General features: G+C 43.9%; 1 protein-coding gene across 2 annotated transcripts in view; it reads left to right on the top strand.

Moving 5' to 3' along the window:
- Positions 1–17,522, top strand: part of LOC137300014 (vesicle-fusing ATPase) — a 218,961-nt gene that overhangs the window by 130,096 nt on the left and 71,343 nt on the right. For both annotated transcript variants that reach the window (XM_067969099.1, XM_067969100.1), the window contains exons 15-17: positions 736–869; positions 8,421–8,487; positions 13,924–14,003. In XM_067969099.1, coding sequence (XP_067825200.1) covers positions 736–869; positions 8,421–8,487; positions 13,924–14,003 — 281 coding nt within the window. The remainder of the gene's footprint in view (positions 1–735; positions 870–8,420; positions 8,488–13,923; positions 14,004–17,522) is intronic.

Consider the following 17,522-nt stretch of genomic DNA (forward strand, 5'->3'; position numbering starts at 1 on the left):
ACATCGATCGGTTTCGGTACATGGGAACTGACATCGATCGGTTTCGGTACATGGGAACTGACATCGATCGGGTTTCGGTACATGGGAACTGACATCGATCGGTTTCGGTACATGGGAACTGACATCGATCCCGCAACCATTGCCCCCAAAGATTCCCTAGACTCTTCGTACCCCCATATGAATCAAATAGTCCTCAATCTTGACTGGCATTTAAAGGTATCAGTTGACTAAGAATTAACTAAAATTAGCATTCCTGTTTTTTCTTGCCTGAGCTAGAACATGTTTTGGCCAAAACTTCAGCTTATTCAATTCAAGTAAAAGTGCATAATTAGTTGCTGTTGCGTCATTTATTTTACAATTGTGGTAGGCAGCTGGGATTTTGTGAGAAATCTAGAGTATGCAAAATAAGTAAAACACTTAGTGGAAGTAAAACTTCTTTAACATTTTTCCAGCTATTCCCCCCCCCCCCCCCAATTGGCCTGGGTTCTTATCTTTTTTCGTCTCTCCTGGGAGATCACATGGCTTTCGAGTGTGGTGGGGAATGCATATATTGTGATGCACAAGGCATTGCAGTTGTTTGGGACAGGCTGGATGGACCTGTGGGTCTTTTCCTGTCCATCATTGTTCATAGACTTGTAATACTTGGCTGTGTGTGTACTACACATGTATGCCTTTATTGCAAATGTGGAAATATACCAGATTTTCTCATTCACCATTGGCTTTAATTTTAAACAGGACCTCCAAACAGTGGCAAGACTGCATTGGCTGCAAAGATTGCAGAGAAATCCGGATTCCCATTCATCAAGATCTGCTCTCCTGATAAGATGATCGGATTCTCCGAGACAGCAAAATGCCAGGGCATAAAAAAGGTGACTTGTTTCAGCACTAGAAACTTAACAACTATTGACAGATCATGACTTAAAAAAAACCTCCTTTAATTCCTCTCCAGCTGTATTTCACTTCCTTAGTCTTCAACATCACATCCCCACCCTCAGACATTCTTTGCACAGGGTCTTGTTTCCATCCTATATCCTGCTGATTAAATTGGCTCTGAACCAGAAAATCATGGTTGGTTTCCGGGATGATTTTTGAAGTGTCTGCCTTGGCTGAGACACATGAGTCACAGCTCAAGTGCTGGATGGAGACTTGTGTGACTGTGACTTAGTGGCCCTTTCCAAGAAACATTCCTTAGGCCGTGTCACCAGACTGGAATTCAGGAATTTGAGGGCGGGCAGCACCACCCTGAAGAGCTGGAGGAGGATTTCTGGGGAGAATGAAATGAAGGTTAAAAGTTACTCCTTTCTTTCTCCTTCCTCTTCCTCCTTTTTCTTTTCTTGCCCCCTTTTTCTTTTTCTATGCTGTGCTCTCTTCTCAACCCATGCTTCCCTGCCCTCTTCCTTCACTCTCTCTGATGTCACGCATACCGCAGTACTCGCCCTCTCACCTCCTGAGTCAGGAAGGGGTCATGGCATCAAGACCCTCTCGAGGAATTAAGTACATGATCTAGGCTGACACTTCAGTACAGAGGGAGTGCTGCAATGTCAGAGGTGCCTTCTTTTGGCTAAGAGGTTAAACCGAGACCCTGTCTGCCCCCTCAGATGGATGTAGAAGATCCTATGGCATTACTCTAAGTAAAGCAGGGAAGGTCTCCTGGTGTCCTGAGCAACATTTATTCCAAAACCAACATCACTATTAAACAGATTATCTGGATATTTATGTCATTGCTGTTTGTGGGATCTTGCTGTGTGCCAATTGGCTGCTGTTTTCCTATATTACAACAGTGACTACACTTACAAATGGCTCTGCAGTGCTTTGAGATGTCCTGAGGTGTGAAATGAAAGTTTGTTTTTCTCTCTCCTAAAAGTCTTGTAATTTCCCTGTCCACCTTAGAGGCCAGCTCTGCTGTACAGCTTGCTGTGGTGAGCCAGAGTGAATGCTAGTCTGCAGCTGTTTTAAGTGGGGCACTGCCACCTGGTGGCTGAAAATGCCAGCCAGCAAAAGACCCACAACTACAACATTGAACCAAACTATCGATCTCACCTGATTAGAAAGTGTGTGACTCAGGCAGACTTTGCAGCTGTACAGTCTGGCCATAGGATTTTAAAGACAAATAATTACAGATGTTAGTTTGGCATTTGAAGATATTTAAATGAGGTTAAAATACCACAATGTATTGGTAACATTAAAACTACTTTATTACATAGAATTTGCAGCACAGAAACAGGCCATTTGGTACAACTCGTCCACTTCCCACCCCATTTCATCTAACCCTATCAGCCCCATAACCTTCTATGCCTTTCTCCTTCATGTGTTTATCTAGCTTCCCCTTAAATGCATCTATGCTATTCACCTCCACTACTCCATGTGGTAGCAAGTTTTACATTCTAACCATTCAGGTAAAGAAGTTTCTCCTGAATTCCTTATTGGATTTATTAGTGACTATCTTATATTTAAGACCTGGTTTTGGTCTCCTTTGCAAGTGGAAACATCTTCTCTGCAGCTACTCTATCAAACTCCTTCATAATTTTAAAAACCTCTAAGGTCATCGCTCAGGCTTTTTCCTGGAGAAAAGAGCCTCAGCCTGTTGAGTATTTCCTGATATTTATACCCTCTCAGTGCCTCTATCATTTTTGTAACATGGAGACCAGAACTGTGCACAGTAGCCCAAGTGTGGTCTAACCAAGGTTCTACACAAGTTTAACATAACTTCTCTGCTTTTCAATTCTATTCCTGTGGCAATGAAACCTGGAAACTGGATTGCCTTTGTTTACATAATGAGGAAAATTGTTTAAAGGGGCTCTTTTGATATATAGTTGAGTCTTTTTTGCTTTTCTTTCTGCTTCTCGGGCCTTGTATGTCACTGCAATTCTTTGAAAGCACATTGTCCTGTTGTGTTTTCTGTGACTGCTTCACTCTCCTCACCTGTTAGGTTAAGATATGGGATGGTCGATGGCTGGGTGCATCAAAAGGCTGGAACTCTAATTTAGCTGCTCTGAAGACACAAAGCACGAGGGAAGAGCAGCTTCTGATCCCCTATGGGATCCATTCAGTTGTTCTTGCCCCTCCCTTCCCCAAGTTTGTGCTGGCAGCTATTGGTTATATAAGCAGTGTACATATAAGTGTTGTTGACTTAAACCCATTTTGCTGTAGAGATGTCACAAGTTACAATTTTTGTTGGTTAAGTGTATCAAGGGATGTGGAGCTAAGGCGGGTAAATGGAGTTGAGCTGCAGATCGGCCATGCTTCATTTGAATGGCGGAGCAGGCTCAAGGGGCTGAATGGCCTACTCGTGTTCCTACAATAGAAAGAAGATGACTTGCATTTTTATGCAGTGCCTTTCATGACCTCAGGGCATCCCAAAGCACTTCAGAGCCAATTAAGTACTTTTGAAGTGTAATCACTGTTGTAATATTGGAAACGTGGCAACCATTTTGCACACTGCAAGGTCCCATTGAAAGCAATGTGGTAATGACCAGATAATCTGTTTGAGATGTTGGTTGAGGGATAAATATTGGCCAGGGCACCGAGGAGACCTCCCCTGTTCTTCAAAATAGTGCCATGGGATCTGTTAATTCAACCTGAGGAGACAGTCGGGACCTCTGTTTAACATCTTATCTAAAAGACTGCACCTCTAACAGTGCAGCACTCCCTCTGTACTGCACTGCAGTGTCGGCCTAGATTTTGTGCTAAAGTCTCTGGAATGGGACTGGAACCCACAACCTTCTGACTCAGAAGCGAGAGTGCTACCAACTGAGCCATGGCTGAGATGAAGGACCTGAGCGTCGATAGTATTGTGATAGAAGCCACAGCAGTCGTTTTTTCCTCAACAGCGGGTTAACGGTGGATCGTACCCCTGCTGCCTGAGTCCTGTGTGTTGTTTCCCAGTTCAATCTCTAGCTTGTGCTGAGTTACCTGATCTCTGCTAGATTCACTATGTTGGGGGGTGGAGGAAATAGGGTTCCTGTCCATTGACTCCTGCTGGAAAGTCCATTTATGTGGCCATCTGGTGAGGATAGTAATGGCGTTGACTGTGATCCCTTCCGTGGCAGGCTATCAGCTCACCCACAGGCAGAATGAAACGCTGGCACCGGTGTAAGTGATCGTTTGAGTTCACTATTGCATTACGACAGGATTATTAAATCGTCTCTGGAGGTGGTGTGGAGGCAGACGAACCACCTTTTTATATTGTATCACTGTGATGTTAGTGGGCCATAAAATTAGGGGAGTATTTGTCTGTTCTGCAATTGCATTAATTCCAAGTGTTCTCCACTTCGAGCCGAAATAAGTCAAGAATGAAATAACTAAATTGACAATGGCAGAAATGACATGGTCCTGTTCTAGAGGATCAGATTCTGGTTAAGGATGGATTGCATGTAACAGTAACAACTTCTACACAACCTGAATCCACCAAACTGACACCGGCTCCATCAAGGGATGGGCAGCCTTGGGTGTGTTAAACATGATATTCAGTGTCCCCGTGCATCTTAAACGCAAGACACGATCACAGACGGCAGTAGCGTGGAATGAAAGAATTCAAGGATGTGCCACGCTGAGCTGTGTTGTATCTATATTTTCTCTCAAGTACCTTTTGTCTCTTAGTTTGCCCTTGGGCCCTTGAAATTTAGCAGAGGTAACATGTAGCAATCTCTTGAAATGTTACAAATCTTGCACTTAAGTGTAAGAATGGTATGTGTTTGAGAGTTGACTGCGAACAGCACTGTGATCTTCCATTTGGGATGAAACATATATTCGATGTCCAGATCATGAGCAGAAGTCTAGCCATTTTTTTTTGGTGCCACAGGACTCCCTTTCCTGATTACAGATTCCTCACTCGGGACTATTTATAACCTAAGTGAGAAATGTATTTTTTTATATAGTTTCCCACGTTGCATTTCTATTTGAAGCCGAGTGTGGTTATCTGTTGGACAGGTTTGATGCCTCAGTGGTTTAAATGCACTGCGTCATTCCGGTATCGAGCCACCAGAATCTTTTATGCTTATCTCTTATCTTTTGTGTTGCCGTCGACGGCCACACAGTTGACAGCAGTAAATTTTCAGGTGTCCTTCTGGAACCCAACAGAAGTGTAGAATCGCCTACACTTTCCAGGGCTGATCCTATTTCAATACCTGGTTTGAGTTAGTTGATCTGGTCCAGGTTATTGAGGGTGCTACAGTTGACATGCGGTCAATTAATTGAACCGCGTCGATCCAACAACTGTGGAGACCCAGTATTTGTCGGTCTCCTTATTTGCCACCTGTTTGAGACTCCTTGCCCAGCTTAATAAATGTGCTCAGACCTTTTAGGTTGTTATGCTTGCATTACAACACAGTGTGTGTTTTTGATTGAGGTTTGTTTAAATCTAATATATTGAAAATGGGATGTTGCATTTCAGATGTGACACTTGGTTATAGATGCAAAGCCGTGCTTTCTGAGCTGCAACCTGAAACTGACTAGCACGTTCCAATCTCTACAACTTCCTGACCAAACAATAATTAAACTGACCCGTGAGCCTGTAGTTACTTAAGACTTTTAAAACTACCTGTAGTCAAACAAAGAATGTAGATCAGTTACAGCTTGTTGCGTTAGTGACACACAATAGAAACAGAATAATAATTGGATTTACAGACTCTCAAATCCCACTCCAGAGACTTGAGCACATAATCCAGGTTGACACTCCAGTGCCGTACTGAGGGGGTGCTACACTGTCGGAGGTGCTGTCTTTCGGGTGAGCCATTAAACCAAGGCCACATCTGCCCCCTCGGTTGGGTGTAAAACATCCCAAGGCACTAATTTGAAGAGCAGGGGAGTTCTTCTCAGTGTCCTGGCCAATATTTATCCCTCAACCAACATCACTAAAAATAGATGAACTGGTCATTATCACAATGTTGTTCGTGGGATCTTCCTGTGTGCAAATTGGCTGCCATGTTGCCTACATCACAACAGTGACTACACTTCAAAAAGTACTTAATTGGCTGTAAAGTGCTTTGGGGTATCCTGGGATCGTGAAAAGCGCAGTATAAATGCAAGTCTTTTTCTTTCTAATACTCCTGTTTGCATCCTCTGACATACTGAGCTTCACTATGGGTGACCCACTAATACATATGATGGAAGACATAGACCGTCCTGTGCCTGCACTCTGACAGGTCTGGTGGAGATGGCAAATTTGAAAAATGTTAACCAATTGACCTCCAACTAATGTACAGGAGAGAGGCAACACAGGATGCTAGATAAACACAGGAAAATGACTTGGAGGTTTGTTTTCGGGTGTCCTTCTGGAACCCAACATAAGTGTAGAATTGCCTACACTTACCACGACTGATCCTATTTCAGTACCTGTTTGATTTAGTTGATCTGGTCCAGGTTATTGAGGGTGCTACAGTTCAGCTCGGTGTCCCTAGCTAAGGACCTGTGGAAAAATCGACCAAAGGTCCCACTCCTGATTGCTGCTAGTTGACCCTTGTTGAAAGCAACACCCCTGTAGGAGAGCTGAGCCCAGTCCAATAACGACTTGATTTTTTAAAAAACAGTTCTCATCCTTGCTTTCAAATCCTTACATGGCCTCACCCCTACCTATCTGTTACCTTCTCCAGCACTACAACCCTCCGAGATCTCTGCACTCCTCCAGTTCTGGCCTCTTGAGCATCCCCAATTTTCATCACTCCACCATTGGTGGCCGTGCCTTCAGCTGCCTGGGCCCTAAGCTCTGGAGTTCCCTCCCTAAACCTCTCTGCCTCTCTACATCTCTCTCTCCTTTTTAAGACACTCCTTAAAACCTATCTCTTTGATCTGTCCTAATATCTCATGTGGCTCGGTGTCAAATTTTGTTTGGTAACGTTCCTGATAAGTGCCTTAGGACGTTTTACTATGTTAAAGGCGTTATATAAATGCAAGTTGTTGTGCTTAGAGAAACTGGGGCTCCTTTCAGTGAAGTAGTAAAGATTGAGGAGACTTGCTAAAGGTGCTCTGTTTTGATGATCTAAATTGGGTAAAACTATTTCCACTGGTCAGTGAGTCAGTCATTAGAGAGTGTAAATTTAAGTAGTTCTTCAAACGAATAAAGAGTAGTTAATAAACTTGCAGAATGGGTGTGTAAATGGTAAATGAATTTCAATATACACAAATGTGAGGTGGTGCATTTTGGTAGGGGCAATAAAGAGGCTACCTATTTGGAAAATAAGAGTCTAAATGGGGTAGAGGTGCAAAGGGATCTAGTGGTACAGATATACAAATCATTAAAAGTAGCAGTGCAGGTTAACTAAGCCATAAAAATTGCAAACTAAGCACTGGGGTTCATTTCTGGAGGAATAGAATTCAAAAGCAGAGAAGTTGTGATAAACTTGTACAGAACCTTGGTTAGACCACACTTGGAGTACTGTGAACAGTTTGGTCTCTGTAGTACAAAAACGATGTAGAAGCACTGGAGAAAGAGCAAAAAAGATTTACAAGGATGATATCAGAACTGAGAGGGTAAAACCATCAGGAAAGATTGAAGAGGCTGGGGCTCTTTTTCTCTAGAAAAGAGACTGCTGAGGGGTGACCTGATGGAGGTCTTTAAGATTATGAAGGGGTTCAATATGCTAGACGTAGAGAAGATGTTTCCACTTGTGAAGGAGACCAAAACCAGGGGCCATAAAAATGATTGTCACTAATAAACCCAGCAGTTAGAACGTGGAACTCACTACCACATGGAGTTGTTGAGATGAATAGCATAGATGCATTTAAAGGGAAGCTAGTTAAGTACATGAGAGAGAGAAATGAATAAAAGGATATGTTGATGAGGTGAGATGAAATAAACAGAATGGGAAGAGGCTCGTGTGAAGCATAAAGACCGAATGGCCTGTTTCTGTGATGAGCGATTAGATGAAATACGTTTATGTAGAGGGTTTCTAGGATGTGAAATTGCCTACTGGAAGCAGCACCTATTTTATATTTTTAAATAAGATGATAAATATTTGAAGAAAAATTTGGACGGGTATGGGGAAAGGGACTAAGTCATAGAGTCGGCACCGCTGCTATGGGCCGAATGGCCTCTTTCTGTGCTGTAAAACTCTTGTTCCAACATGTGTTGGTACTTTGGTAAAAGATTGGAATTCGGCACCAAACGCTGATACTGGACAGAGGGTCTTACACTCGTGGAGCAACTGAAGGAATGCTGAGCCTGTGACAGGAAGAATTTAAATTTTAGCAGGTTCCTTCATTGTCAATTGCAGGAATGCTTACCAGGTGTTGTATAATATTGTACATTTGGCAGGAGTGTACTGTATGACAATATATAGGAATTTGTTGAGGATTTTGAAACATAAGACTGAAGCATAGCCTACATTTCAGTATATAAGCTCTCCACTTACAAAAACAGATGTGCTACTACAAGTCTAACTGATGAACTACTTAATAATCTATCTATTAATTTCTGTTGACAGATCTTTGAGGATGCGTACAAGTCCCAACTGAGCTGTGTTGTGGTTGATGACATTGAGCGCCTGCTAGGTAAGCCGGAGAAATATCATGTCCACCAACTCACCTGACTATTCTGTGCATTGAATATGGCTTTGCCCTGGGGTTAACCTGAAAAGGCACGTCGCAATAGTGTCGGTACAAGGCTAGGGTCACTGCTGTCAGATTGCTCTTCCCACCGAGGTTGGGTAAATTCACTTCCATTCATTCTGTTTTCAGAGTTTGAAGCCTTGGTGAGGGAGCAGGGCGACGGGATTAATTTTTAACCAAATGCTGACACAAACGATATGAGGCAAATGGCTGCCTCCTGTGCTGTGAACTTTATATAGTTACCTGGTAAACCAATGCTATGGACTTGTGAATTTTCTATTGCTTAAATATGGTACTTTTTTCCCCCCTCTTTGATTATCCCCCCCCCCCCCCCCCCCCAAATCTCTCCTGAATTCACTGGCCCATGCTCTTGGCTGTGGGTTGCCTTTGATACCTTTTTTTTCCCCAATCGGGAGACCGAGTTAGTGTGTGTCAGCAACTGTTAGACCATGATAGGACTGGACTCAAATGTGATGCCTAACATCAAATATCAACACATCTGTACTCTGCAGCAGGGGCCAGTGGCCATGGATAGAAATTTAGTTGATTTTTCTTCCCACCCTGCCCCCTTCCCCCTTGGACCACTTGCACAGTGGCACTTTTGGCTGTAATGCCTCTAATGCCACCTGGTTGACATCAGCCAACACTGGGACCAAACCTCTTACTCTATTGTACAGGTTTTAGTAGGAAATCCTTGTTTATTTGTGGGGGAGGAATGACTGGTTATACAACACCTGGTTGAAGTTTGTCTATTACATGATGTGCTGCAAAGGAATTCGTGTGTTCAGTCAGAGAGATGGGAACCCGGCCTGATTTATTTTTTTCTCTCCCCTTCTATGCCAGGGCTACTGAAGCCAATCGTACTGCATCAGCTCAACACAGACGAGGGATTGAACCTGAGGCCTTAGTGGTCTGTCTGAATAAACTTGGGCGGAGTGGGGGGAGGGAGATGAACACTTGCCTATAAAATATTAATTTTCTCTGGTGCTTTAGTTGTGACAGCAACCAAAATGGTTAGCTGGACTTTGACGCTTAATGAGGTTGAGTAAATTGCACATGAGAAAGAAGTGGGAGCTCTGTCCCATATGGTAAGCTGGTGAGATGGGAGCCTTCATTGGCAGCACAGAGCAATGAGACTGTTTTGAATATGGTGTCACAGTGAGACCAGTGCTGCCTGTCCAAGGTATAAAAGTGCAGAAATTGGGCCTGTTTTAGCTTGATGCAAACCATGAGTTTCCTTGGGTTGGTGCATGAGCACAATATGCATCCCAAAATTCAGACTATTTTGATTTCCAGGATTCAAGGTTTTAATATGTTTTTTGCAGCACCTTTTTAGAATGTTCAGCCCTACAACACTGAGAATTTTGCGTTCTTCCAACTCTGACCTTCTGTGCATCTCCTGCCCCTTCCTTCGCCCCACCGTTGGCAGCCTTGCCTTCAGCCGTCTAGGCCCGAAGCTGTGGAATTCTCTCCCTAAACCTCTCCGCTCCCCTCTCCTCCCTTTTAAGACACTGCTTAAAACCTACCTGTTTGACCAAGCTAAAAGCAAAATACTGGAAATCTGAAATAAAACAGAAAATGCTGGAGAAGCTCAGCAAGTGAGGCAGCATCTGTGGAGAAAGAAACAGTTAACGTTTCAGGCTGAAGACCTTTTGACAGAACTGGAAGATGTTAAGAGTTAGTTTTTGAGCAAGTACAGAGCCAGGGAAAGGGGAGGAAAGAACAAAAGGGAAGATCTGTGATAGGGTAGAGGGCAAGAGAGATTAAATGATTTGCCTGTACTTGCTTAAAAACTTTAACTCTTTCAACATCTTCCAGTTCTGACGAAAGGTCCTTGACCTGAAACGTTATCTGTTTCTTTCTCCACAGATGCTGCCTCACTTGCTGAGCTTTTCCAGTATTTTCTTTCCTTGACCAAGTGTTTGGTCACCTGTCCTTTTGGCTGTCAATTCCATGTCTGATTGCACTCCTGTGAAGCACCTTGGGATGTTTTACTATGTTAAAGGTGCTCTATAAATGCAAGTTGTTGGTTATAGCATAGTGTCAATTCGTAGAATGTTAGGTGGAGATGCACCTTGCCTAAAAATCTAAATATTTAGCTGACACTTGAGAAGGAAGCCTGGTTTCTCCAGCATTCCAGATGTTTTGGCATCATCCTTCTGAGCATGGTCTCTCTCCAGGTGACATCAGACAACATATTTTGGTATCTGACTCATGTCTGCGCCAGGTGTATTTTTTTCATAATCCTCAAGTACAATATTTCAATTAATATGTTGCACACTGGGTACCTGAGGGAGAAGTGGGACTACAGAAAATACAGATATAAGACAGGAATAATATTATAAGCTCCCCTGATGACTCACAATCGAGGCAAATCATGCTGTGGTACTGAGCCACACAGATTAGAAGGTCTCCGATTTGATCTGTGGTTTATGCGGAGCTAAAAGCCAGGGGGGAAATTAGGAGAAGTTATTTTACGCAGCGAGTTATGATCTAGAATCCACTGCTTGAAAGGGTGGTGAAAGCAGATTCAATAGTAACTTATGAAAGGGTACTGGATATTGACTTAAAGGAGAAATTTGCAGGGCTATGGGGAAAGGGTGGGGGAGTGGGACGAATCGGATAGCTCTTTCAAAGAGCCGGTACGGGCAATATGGGCCTTCTGTGCGGTGAGATTCCAGAATGATCTCAGCCACGTATTAGTACAATTGCTTTGTGACCCTGAGGGTTACAAAGGGAGGGAAGAAGAGAGTTAATGAGTCAACATTCTTGCTTTGGATTACTATATCTAGTAATTCCTGCTCCGATGTTCTGCCTCTCCTGGTCAAATAATTTTCCAACAGTCACTGTCCAGGTTCCCACATGAGGAATCTCTGGCCTATGCTGATTTACTGCTCTCAGCCAGGGCAGCATTGGGAGTATGACAATTGCCTTGGGTATCTGGGCTACACAGAGATGGGGCGGGGGGGGGGGGGGGTGGGGGGGAAATTTGGTCCATGGTTCTGGTTGCTATCCAATGATACCTGCTGGAAGGACATGTGTAAACACTGGATAGGGACAGGACCTAGTCTGCATGGTTGAATAGTTTTCAGACAGTCACTATTCAGGCCCAAGTGGCTTGTCTCCATGTGTGAGCAAGCTACAAAAGGACAATTTGCCACTTGGAGCCATAATCCCAGGATCCGATTAAATTACGATACCAGCTTTCAATGTAAATCGGGTATTTGATTCTGCATGGGTGGCACATGCGACCATAGGGATAACTCCACTATCTTGTGCTTCCAGGGAGCATGGGTCCAGAGACAGGGCTGTATGTATAGACCTGCGCTCCTTGCGAGTGTGGCTGCGTGCTGGATCACAGAATTGCCCGTTGTATTATAGCTGTCTGAAGAACATTGATTAAGTCCTAGTTCATTTTATACCATCTGACTGTTCAAACCCATTATCACTTGTTCGTTTGCCACCATAAACAAACGCATGACGGCTTCCCTGAGGGGAAAGCAAGTTGTGTGCCTTATTGGAACAATACCCAGTCTCTCGTTCGGCTTGTCCCTTCCTGACTTGCACGCTGTGACCAACAATGGGAATCTGCTTTATAAACTGACCTCCTTGTTGCATAATGGGTTCCTGTGCTGCTCCTGAGTGGCAGCTAATAGCTGTTCACCCATGAGCTTTAATTCTGCTCCTCACCCACAGACCAACAAAAAACACGAGGCGGAAATAACTTTAGGATTAGGTTCAAAAATATTGGGGTTCTATGTAGACTCATAAAATATCCGCAAGGGGGCTCAGAAGCTCAGAGGAGCAGGAGTATAACTGGAATAAAATGCGTGAGGTCAATTGGCTGCAGTACTGCAAGAATTGTTCACCTTACCCACTGATCTCCCTTTTAACGCCACGTGTAGGAAGAAAGAACTTGCATTTATATAGTGCCTTTCCTGACCTCAGGATGTCCCAAAGCACTTTACAGCCAATGAAGTACTTTTGAAGTGTAGTCACTTTTGTAATTTAGGAAACATGGTAGCCAATTTGTGCACAGCAAGGTCCCACAAAAGTAATGAGAGAATGACCAGATAATCTGTTTGATGTTGGTTGAGGGATAAATATTGGCCTGGATACCGGGGAGAACTCCCCTCCTTTGAAATGCCATGGGATCTTTTACATCCATCTCAGACGGCGGAAGGGGCCTCAGTTTAATGTCTCATCCGAAAGACGGCACCTCTGACAATGCAGCACTCCCTCAATGCTGCACTGGGAGTGTCAGCCTAGGTATTGTGATAAAGTGTCAAGTGGGTCTTGAAACCACAACCTTCTGACCCAGGTGAGAGTACTACCCACTGAACCACGGCTGAACATAAGAACATAAGAAATAGGAGCAGGAGTAGGCCAATTGGCCCTTCGAGCCTGCTCCGCCATTTAATAAGATCATGGCTGATCTGATCCTAACCTCAAATCTAAATTCATGTCCAATTTCCTGCCAGCTGACACTTAAACTGGTATATTTTAATGAGAGGATTTGTTGTGTACTTTATTACTTCTGTTAATTCTCTAAAGAGAAATGAAAACTTGCTTTCTCAGCCTTAGAAAGTGATGGGCAGATGTGGATCCAGGAAGTACCTTCTCAAAATCTTTGCATTGCCCTAAGCTCCAGATCAGAGAGGGCATCAGCAGCTCGGCTTTTTAAAAATGTCTGAAGAATTTGGAAATTTGTAAACTGTACTTTTTTGTGGATTAAATAATGCATAGTGCAATCGAGACGCAGAGTGATCGGAGGCAGGTTTGTGCTTGTGTTTCCCATACAGTAGTTGCTGATTTTATTCCAGTGGATATGGGAGGTGTACAAGTTGCAAGGCAGCCAAACCAAAAGGAGAATTAATACCTGCATGAAACCTCTGCTTCTACTCTTTTGTCTCCTCCTCTTTCCCCCACTCTCCAACTCCTACCCACCCACTCCCCCAGAGCTGGTGTCGCCTATACATATAGAGCAATACTAAGAGTTTTGTGCATCTTACCTGCCCAGTCACTTGATAGGAACGATGGTGTTAGGAAGGGGGGGGGGTTGTTCGGGGGTAAAAACTAAGTTGGCTTCTAGCTCCCCTGGTTAGAGGGAGGGGAAAAATGACCAGGGTTCCTGCTGCTGAGTGCTGTCAGTTATACTCCAAGACAAGACAAAGCCAGGCTTAGCTGTGTGCTGCTGTAGCTGAATGGCCTGTCAACGCTCTTTTTGTCTAGGTCCACCCATAAAGAATAGGCACTCTGGTGAAGTACCAGATGGTGTCCAGTATCTGTGGAATGAAAACCCAACAAGGAGTTGGGGAGGCGAGTGTCGGAATTCGAAAGAAGAAAAAAAACTCACGTTAATAATGTGTTTAATTTCAGATTACGTTCCTATTGGCCCACGCTTCTCAAACCTGGTACTTCAGGCACTGCTGGTCCTGTTGAAAAAGTCATCTCCGCATGTAAGTTAAACACCGATTTTAAAAAATAAAATGACTGAGCCATGCCTATTCTTGTAGAATTCATTAAGTTTCTGGTGCTCGAAGGGGTTTTGACTTTTTCTTGGATTTTTCTAAATACAGTGTCTGTTCCACATTCTGAAAAATATGAATCCAGTAATTAGCTTCTTCGAGATGAAATGTTGAGTGTTTCTGACTGTTGAAGGCAATTCTCTTCCAGATAGTTTCAAACCTTGGTGATGGTGCAGTTTGGCTCAGCCTCAAAAACTTGTACCAAGATGGTCATTGATTTTAATTCCAATCACTTGTAAAAATTCACATTAAATCCATGATTGTACCTCCCCTCCCCATGTACGCACCAGTCAATAGTTGAGCTGTTGATGTGGAGTATTGATTTCCTCCCGCCTCCAATTTTCTTCCCCTTACCTTTTCTCCTCCTTGAAGATAGCAGCTGATAGTTGTGGGTTCCACAGGGCAGCAGGCCTATCAGCACCTCAACCAAGTTGACCAGTCCTTCATGTTTAATCCTTGACCATTAGCATTGCATACCATTCGACTAAGTTGCTGACTGGGATCTTGTCCACTCAGTAGCCGCACAAACTAGTCCACTGTGTCTGCACACGTTTCCAAAGAAAGCACTTGCATTTATATGGCACCTTTCACATCCTCAGGATGTCCTAAAGTGTTTTACAGCCAGTTAAGTACTTTTGAAGTGTAGTCACTGTTGTAATGTAGGAAGCGCAGCAGTGAAATCTGTGCAAAGCAAAGTCCCACAAACAGCAATGTGATTATGACCAGATAATCTATTTTAGTGATGTTGGTTGAGGGATAAATATTGGCTGGGACACTGGGGAGAACTCACCTGCTCTTCGAAATAGTTCCATTGGATCTTTTACATCATTTACCGGAGAGGACAGCCAGAGCCTCTGTTTAACATCTCATCCGAAAGACAGCACCTCTGACAGTGTGGCACTCCCTTAGTTCTGCATGGGGTAAGTCAGCCCATATTATGTGCTCAAGTCTCTGGAGTGGGGCTTGAACCCACAACCTTCTGGCTCAAAGGCAAGAGTACTACCCACTGAGCCACAGGAGTGGACGGGTTCTGCACAGCTGAGGCATTTTTTTGTCCTCTTGTGACCCAGAGACACTAACTATAGTGTTGCAGCTGGTGTTGGTGAATTCAGTACACATCTGGGATGTAACCTGGAACCATTCTGGTCTGGTCTCGCTGCCACGTCATTTGGGAGCACCACCAGTACACTTTTTTTATAATAGTGACTGTCTGGAACACTTGTTAGGCACCAGTGATTAACCCAGCATTTCCTTTGGCATGACTCGATTGATGACTCCTAGCACTTGTGTGAGGGAGCCCTCCAAGTTTTTCAGTGTAATGCAATCCAGGTTTAGCAGTTCATCTCACATAAGACAGTTGTTTAGCGAAAGCACTTTGTGTTTGGTCAATCAGAGTGGTTACACGCTTCTGTACATGTTATGGGAGTGGTTCTAGGCCTGTCTTTGAGTTTTGCTGCATGGCATTCTACTCTGGTGAAGACTGCAGTGGTCTCACAAATGCACCCACTCCTCCCTCTGCCCTTTTTAGAAACAGTACTGTCCTGCCATGGAATGTTAATTCTGGAGCTCCCATCTCTCCCAACAAGGAGCACTGGGATTCCTGTGGTTAGAATGGCCTGCTGGTGAAGTCCTGTGCCCGACGTGGCATCCATCTCGAGCAGGATATTGGATTTCTATCGCTGCATTGAAACAACTTGTACCTTTTTAACACAGCAAACCATTCCAAGGCACTTCAGACGTGTAATCAGACAAAAAAAATGAATGCAGAGCTAAAGGAGAGGAGATATTGAGAGGTGATGAAAAGTTTGGTCAAAGAGGTGGGTTTTAAGAAGGGTCTTAAAGGAGCATAGGGAATTGGAGAGGTGTAAGGGTTTAGGGAGGAAATTCTAGAGTTTAGGGCCTAGATGACTGAAGGCACAGCTGCCAATGTTGGTTTGCAGGGAATGGAGGATGCATAAGAGTCCAGAGTTAGAGGAATGCCAAGTTGTTGGGCTGGAGCAGGTTACAGAAGTAGGGAGGGGCGAGGCTATGAAGGGGATTTAAATGCAAGCATGAAAATTTAAAATTTTCGATGTTGGAACCAGAAGTCATTGTAGCTCGGTGAGCACAGGGGCGATGCGTGACCGGGACTTGATGCGGGTTAGGATACGGACAGCAGAGTTTTGGGTGAGCTTAAATTTATGGAGGGTGGAAGATGGGAGGCCAGCCGGGTGAGCATTGTAATAGTCGAATCTTGGGGTGACAAAAGCATGGATGAGGGTTTAGTCAGCAGATGGGCTGAGGCGGGGCGGAGTCAGGCGATGTTACTGAGGTAGGAGTAAGCGGTCTTTGTGCTCACCTTGGGATTGAATAGGAATGCCGTGGTTGCAAACAGTCTGCTTCAACCTGAGACAGTGGCCGAAGAAGGGGATTCATTTGGTGGCGAGGGTACAAAGTTTGTGGCGATGGGAATTCATTCTTGGTTTGAATTCTTGTAAAACGCAAAACTGAACTATTCATTTTGTGTTTCTCTCGGCCTTGAATTAGTTTCAAATTGCAATACTTAATATTTTTCCCCCCCAAAGGCTTTTTACAGGTTTGTTTTAGTCAGAAAATAGGTGATACAAGACAATATTACTGAGCTACGTTTGATGTGCGGAACAGTTTCTTGTACGTCATCCTCCACACTGTGGCACTCTTACAGCTGTTTATACTTTGCAGTGAAATGCACCCTCTGCTTTCTCTCCTCTGCCTTTCTTGAAGTGCTAACTTATGCTGGGTACTGTCCTATGGGGAGCCAGCTGCCACCCTAATGGCGATTCTATAGGAGATCGGGGGTGCTCCAGCTCTCCCTTGGCATCCGCGCGTGCACTTTTTGGCTTGGGTCATTGAACGGCTGTCAGGAGCAGACACTGCTACTGCATTTTCCCCCAACCCTAGGGTGCCCAGGTTAACCATGGCACCCTGGAATGCTGCTTAGGAGCAACAAGCTCCATACAGACTGGACGTAGAACCTGGGACATTCTGGTACCCTCCAAGCAATATTCTGTTGTGACCCAGAAATATTGCTGGTACGCTTACAGGGTCATTCCCTAACATGGGGTTTAAAAAGAATGACCTCACTAATGTTGGGCAATTTAGGGAGGCTTTGAACTTAACTTGGATTTTTGGTACTTTTTAAGATAAATTATATTTTTAGCGACTCTGGCAACTATATCAAAACAAATTGCACCGTTCAAGTTTTTTTTTAAAATAAAGAAAAGGGTCGCCTCCTGTGAAGTACTGAAGTTTTAAAGTCTGTTTTTTAGGATTTAATGAGTGGTTTAATCTTACAAGTAAATTCAGGCGTCTGGCAGAGTGCAGTTAATTATAGGTCAGCCGATGGGATTATACACAAAGGTTTTATCGATGTAAAACTAAATAAGAAGCAGCTGCAGAAAAAAAATATTGGTGCTTAGTAATGAGCGTTAT

This window comes from Heptranchias perlo, chromosome 30, assembly GCF_035084215.1.
Source record: "Heptranchias perlo isolate sHepPer1 chromosome 30, sHepPer1.hap1, whole genome shotgun sequence".
NCBI lineage: Eukaryota > Metazoa > Chordata > Chondrichthyes > Hexanchiformes > Hexanchidae > Heptranchias > Heptranchias perlo.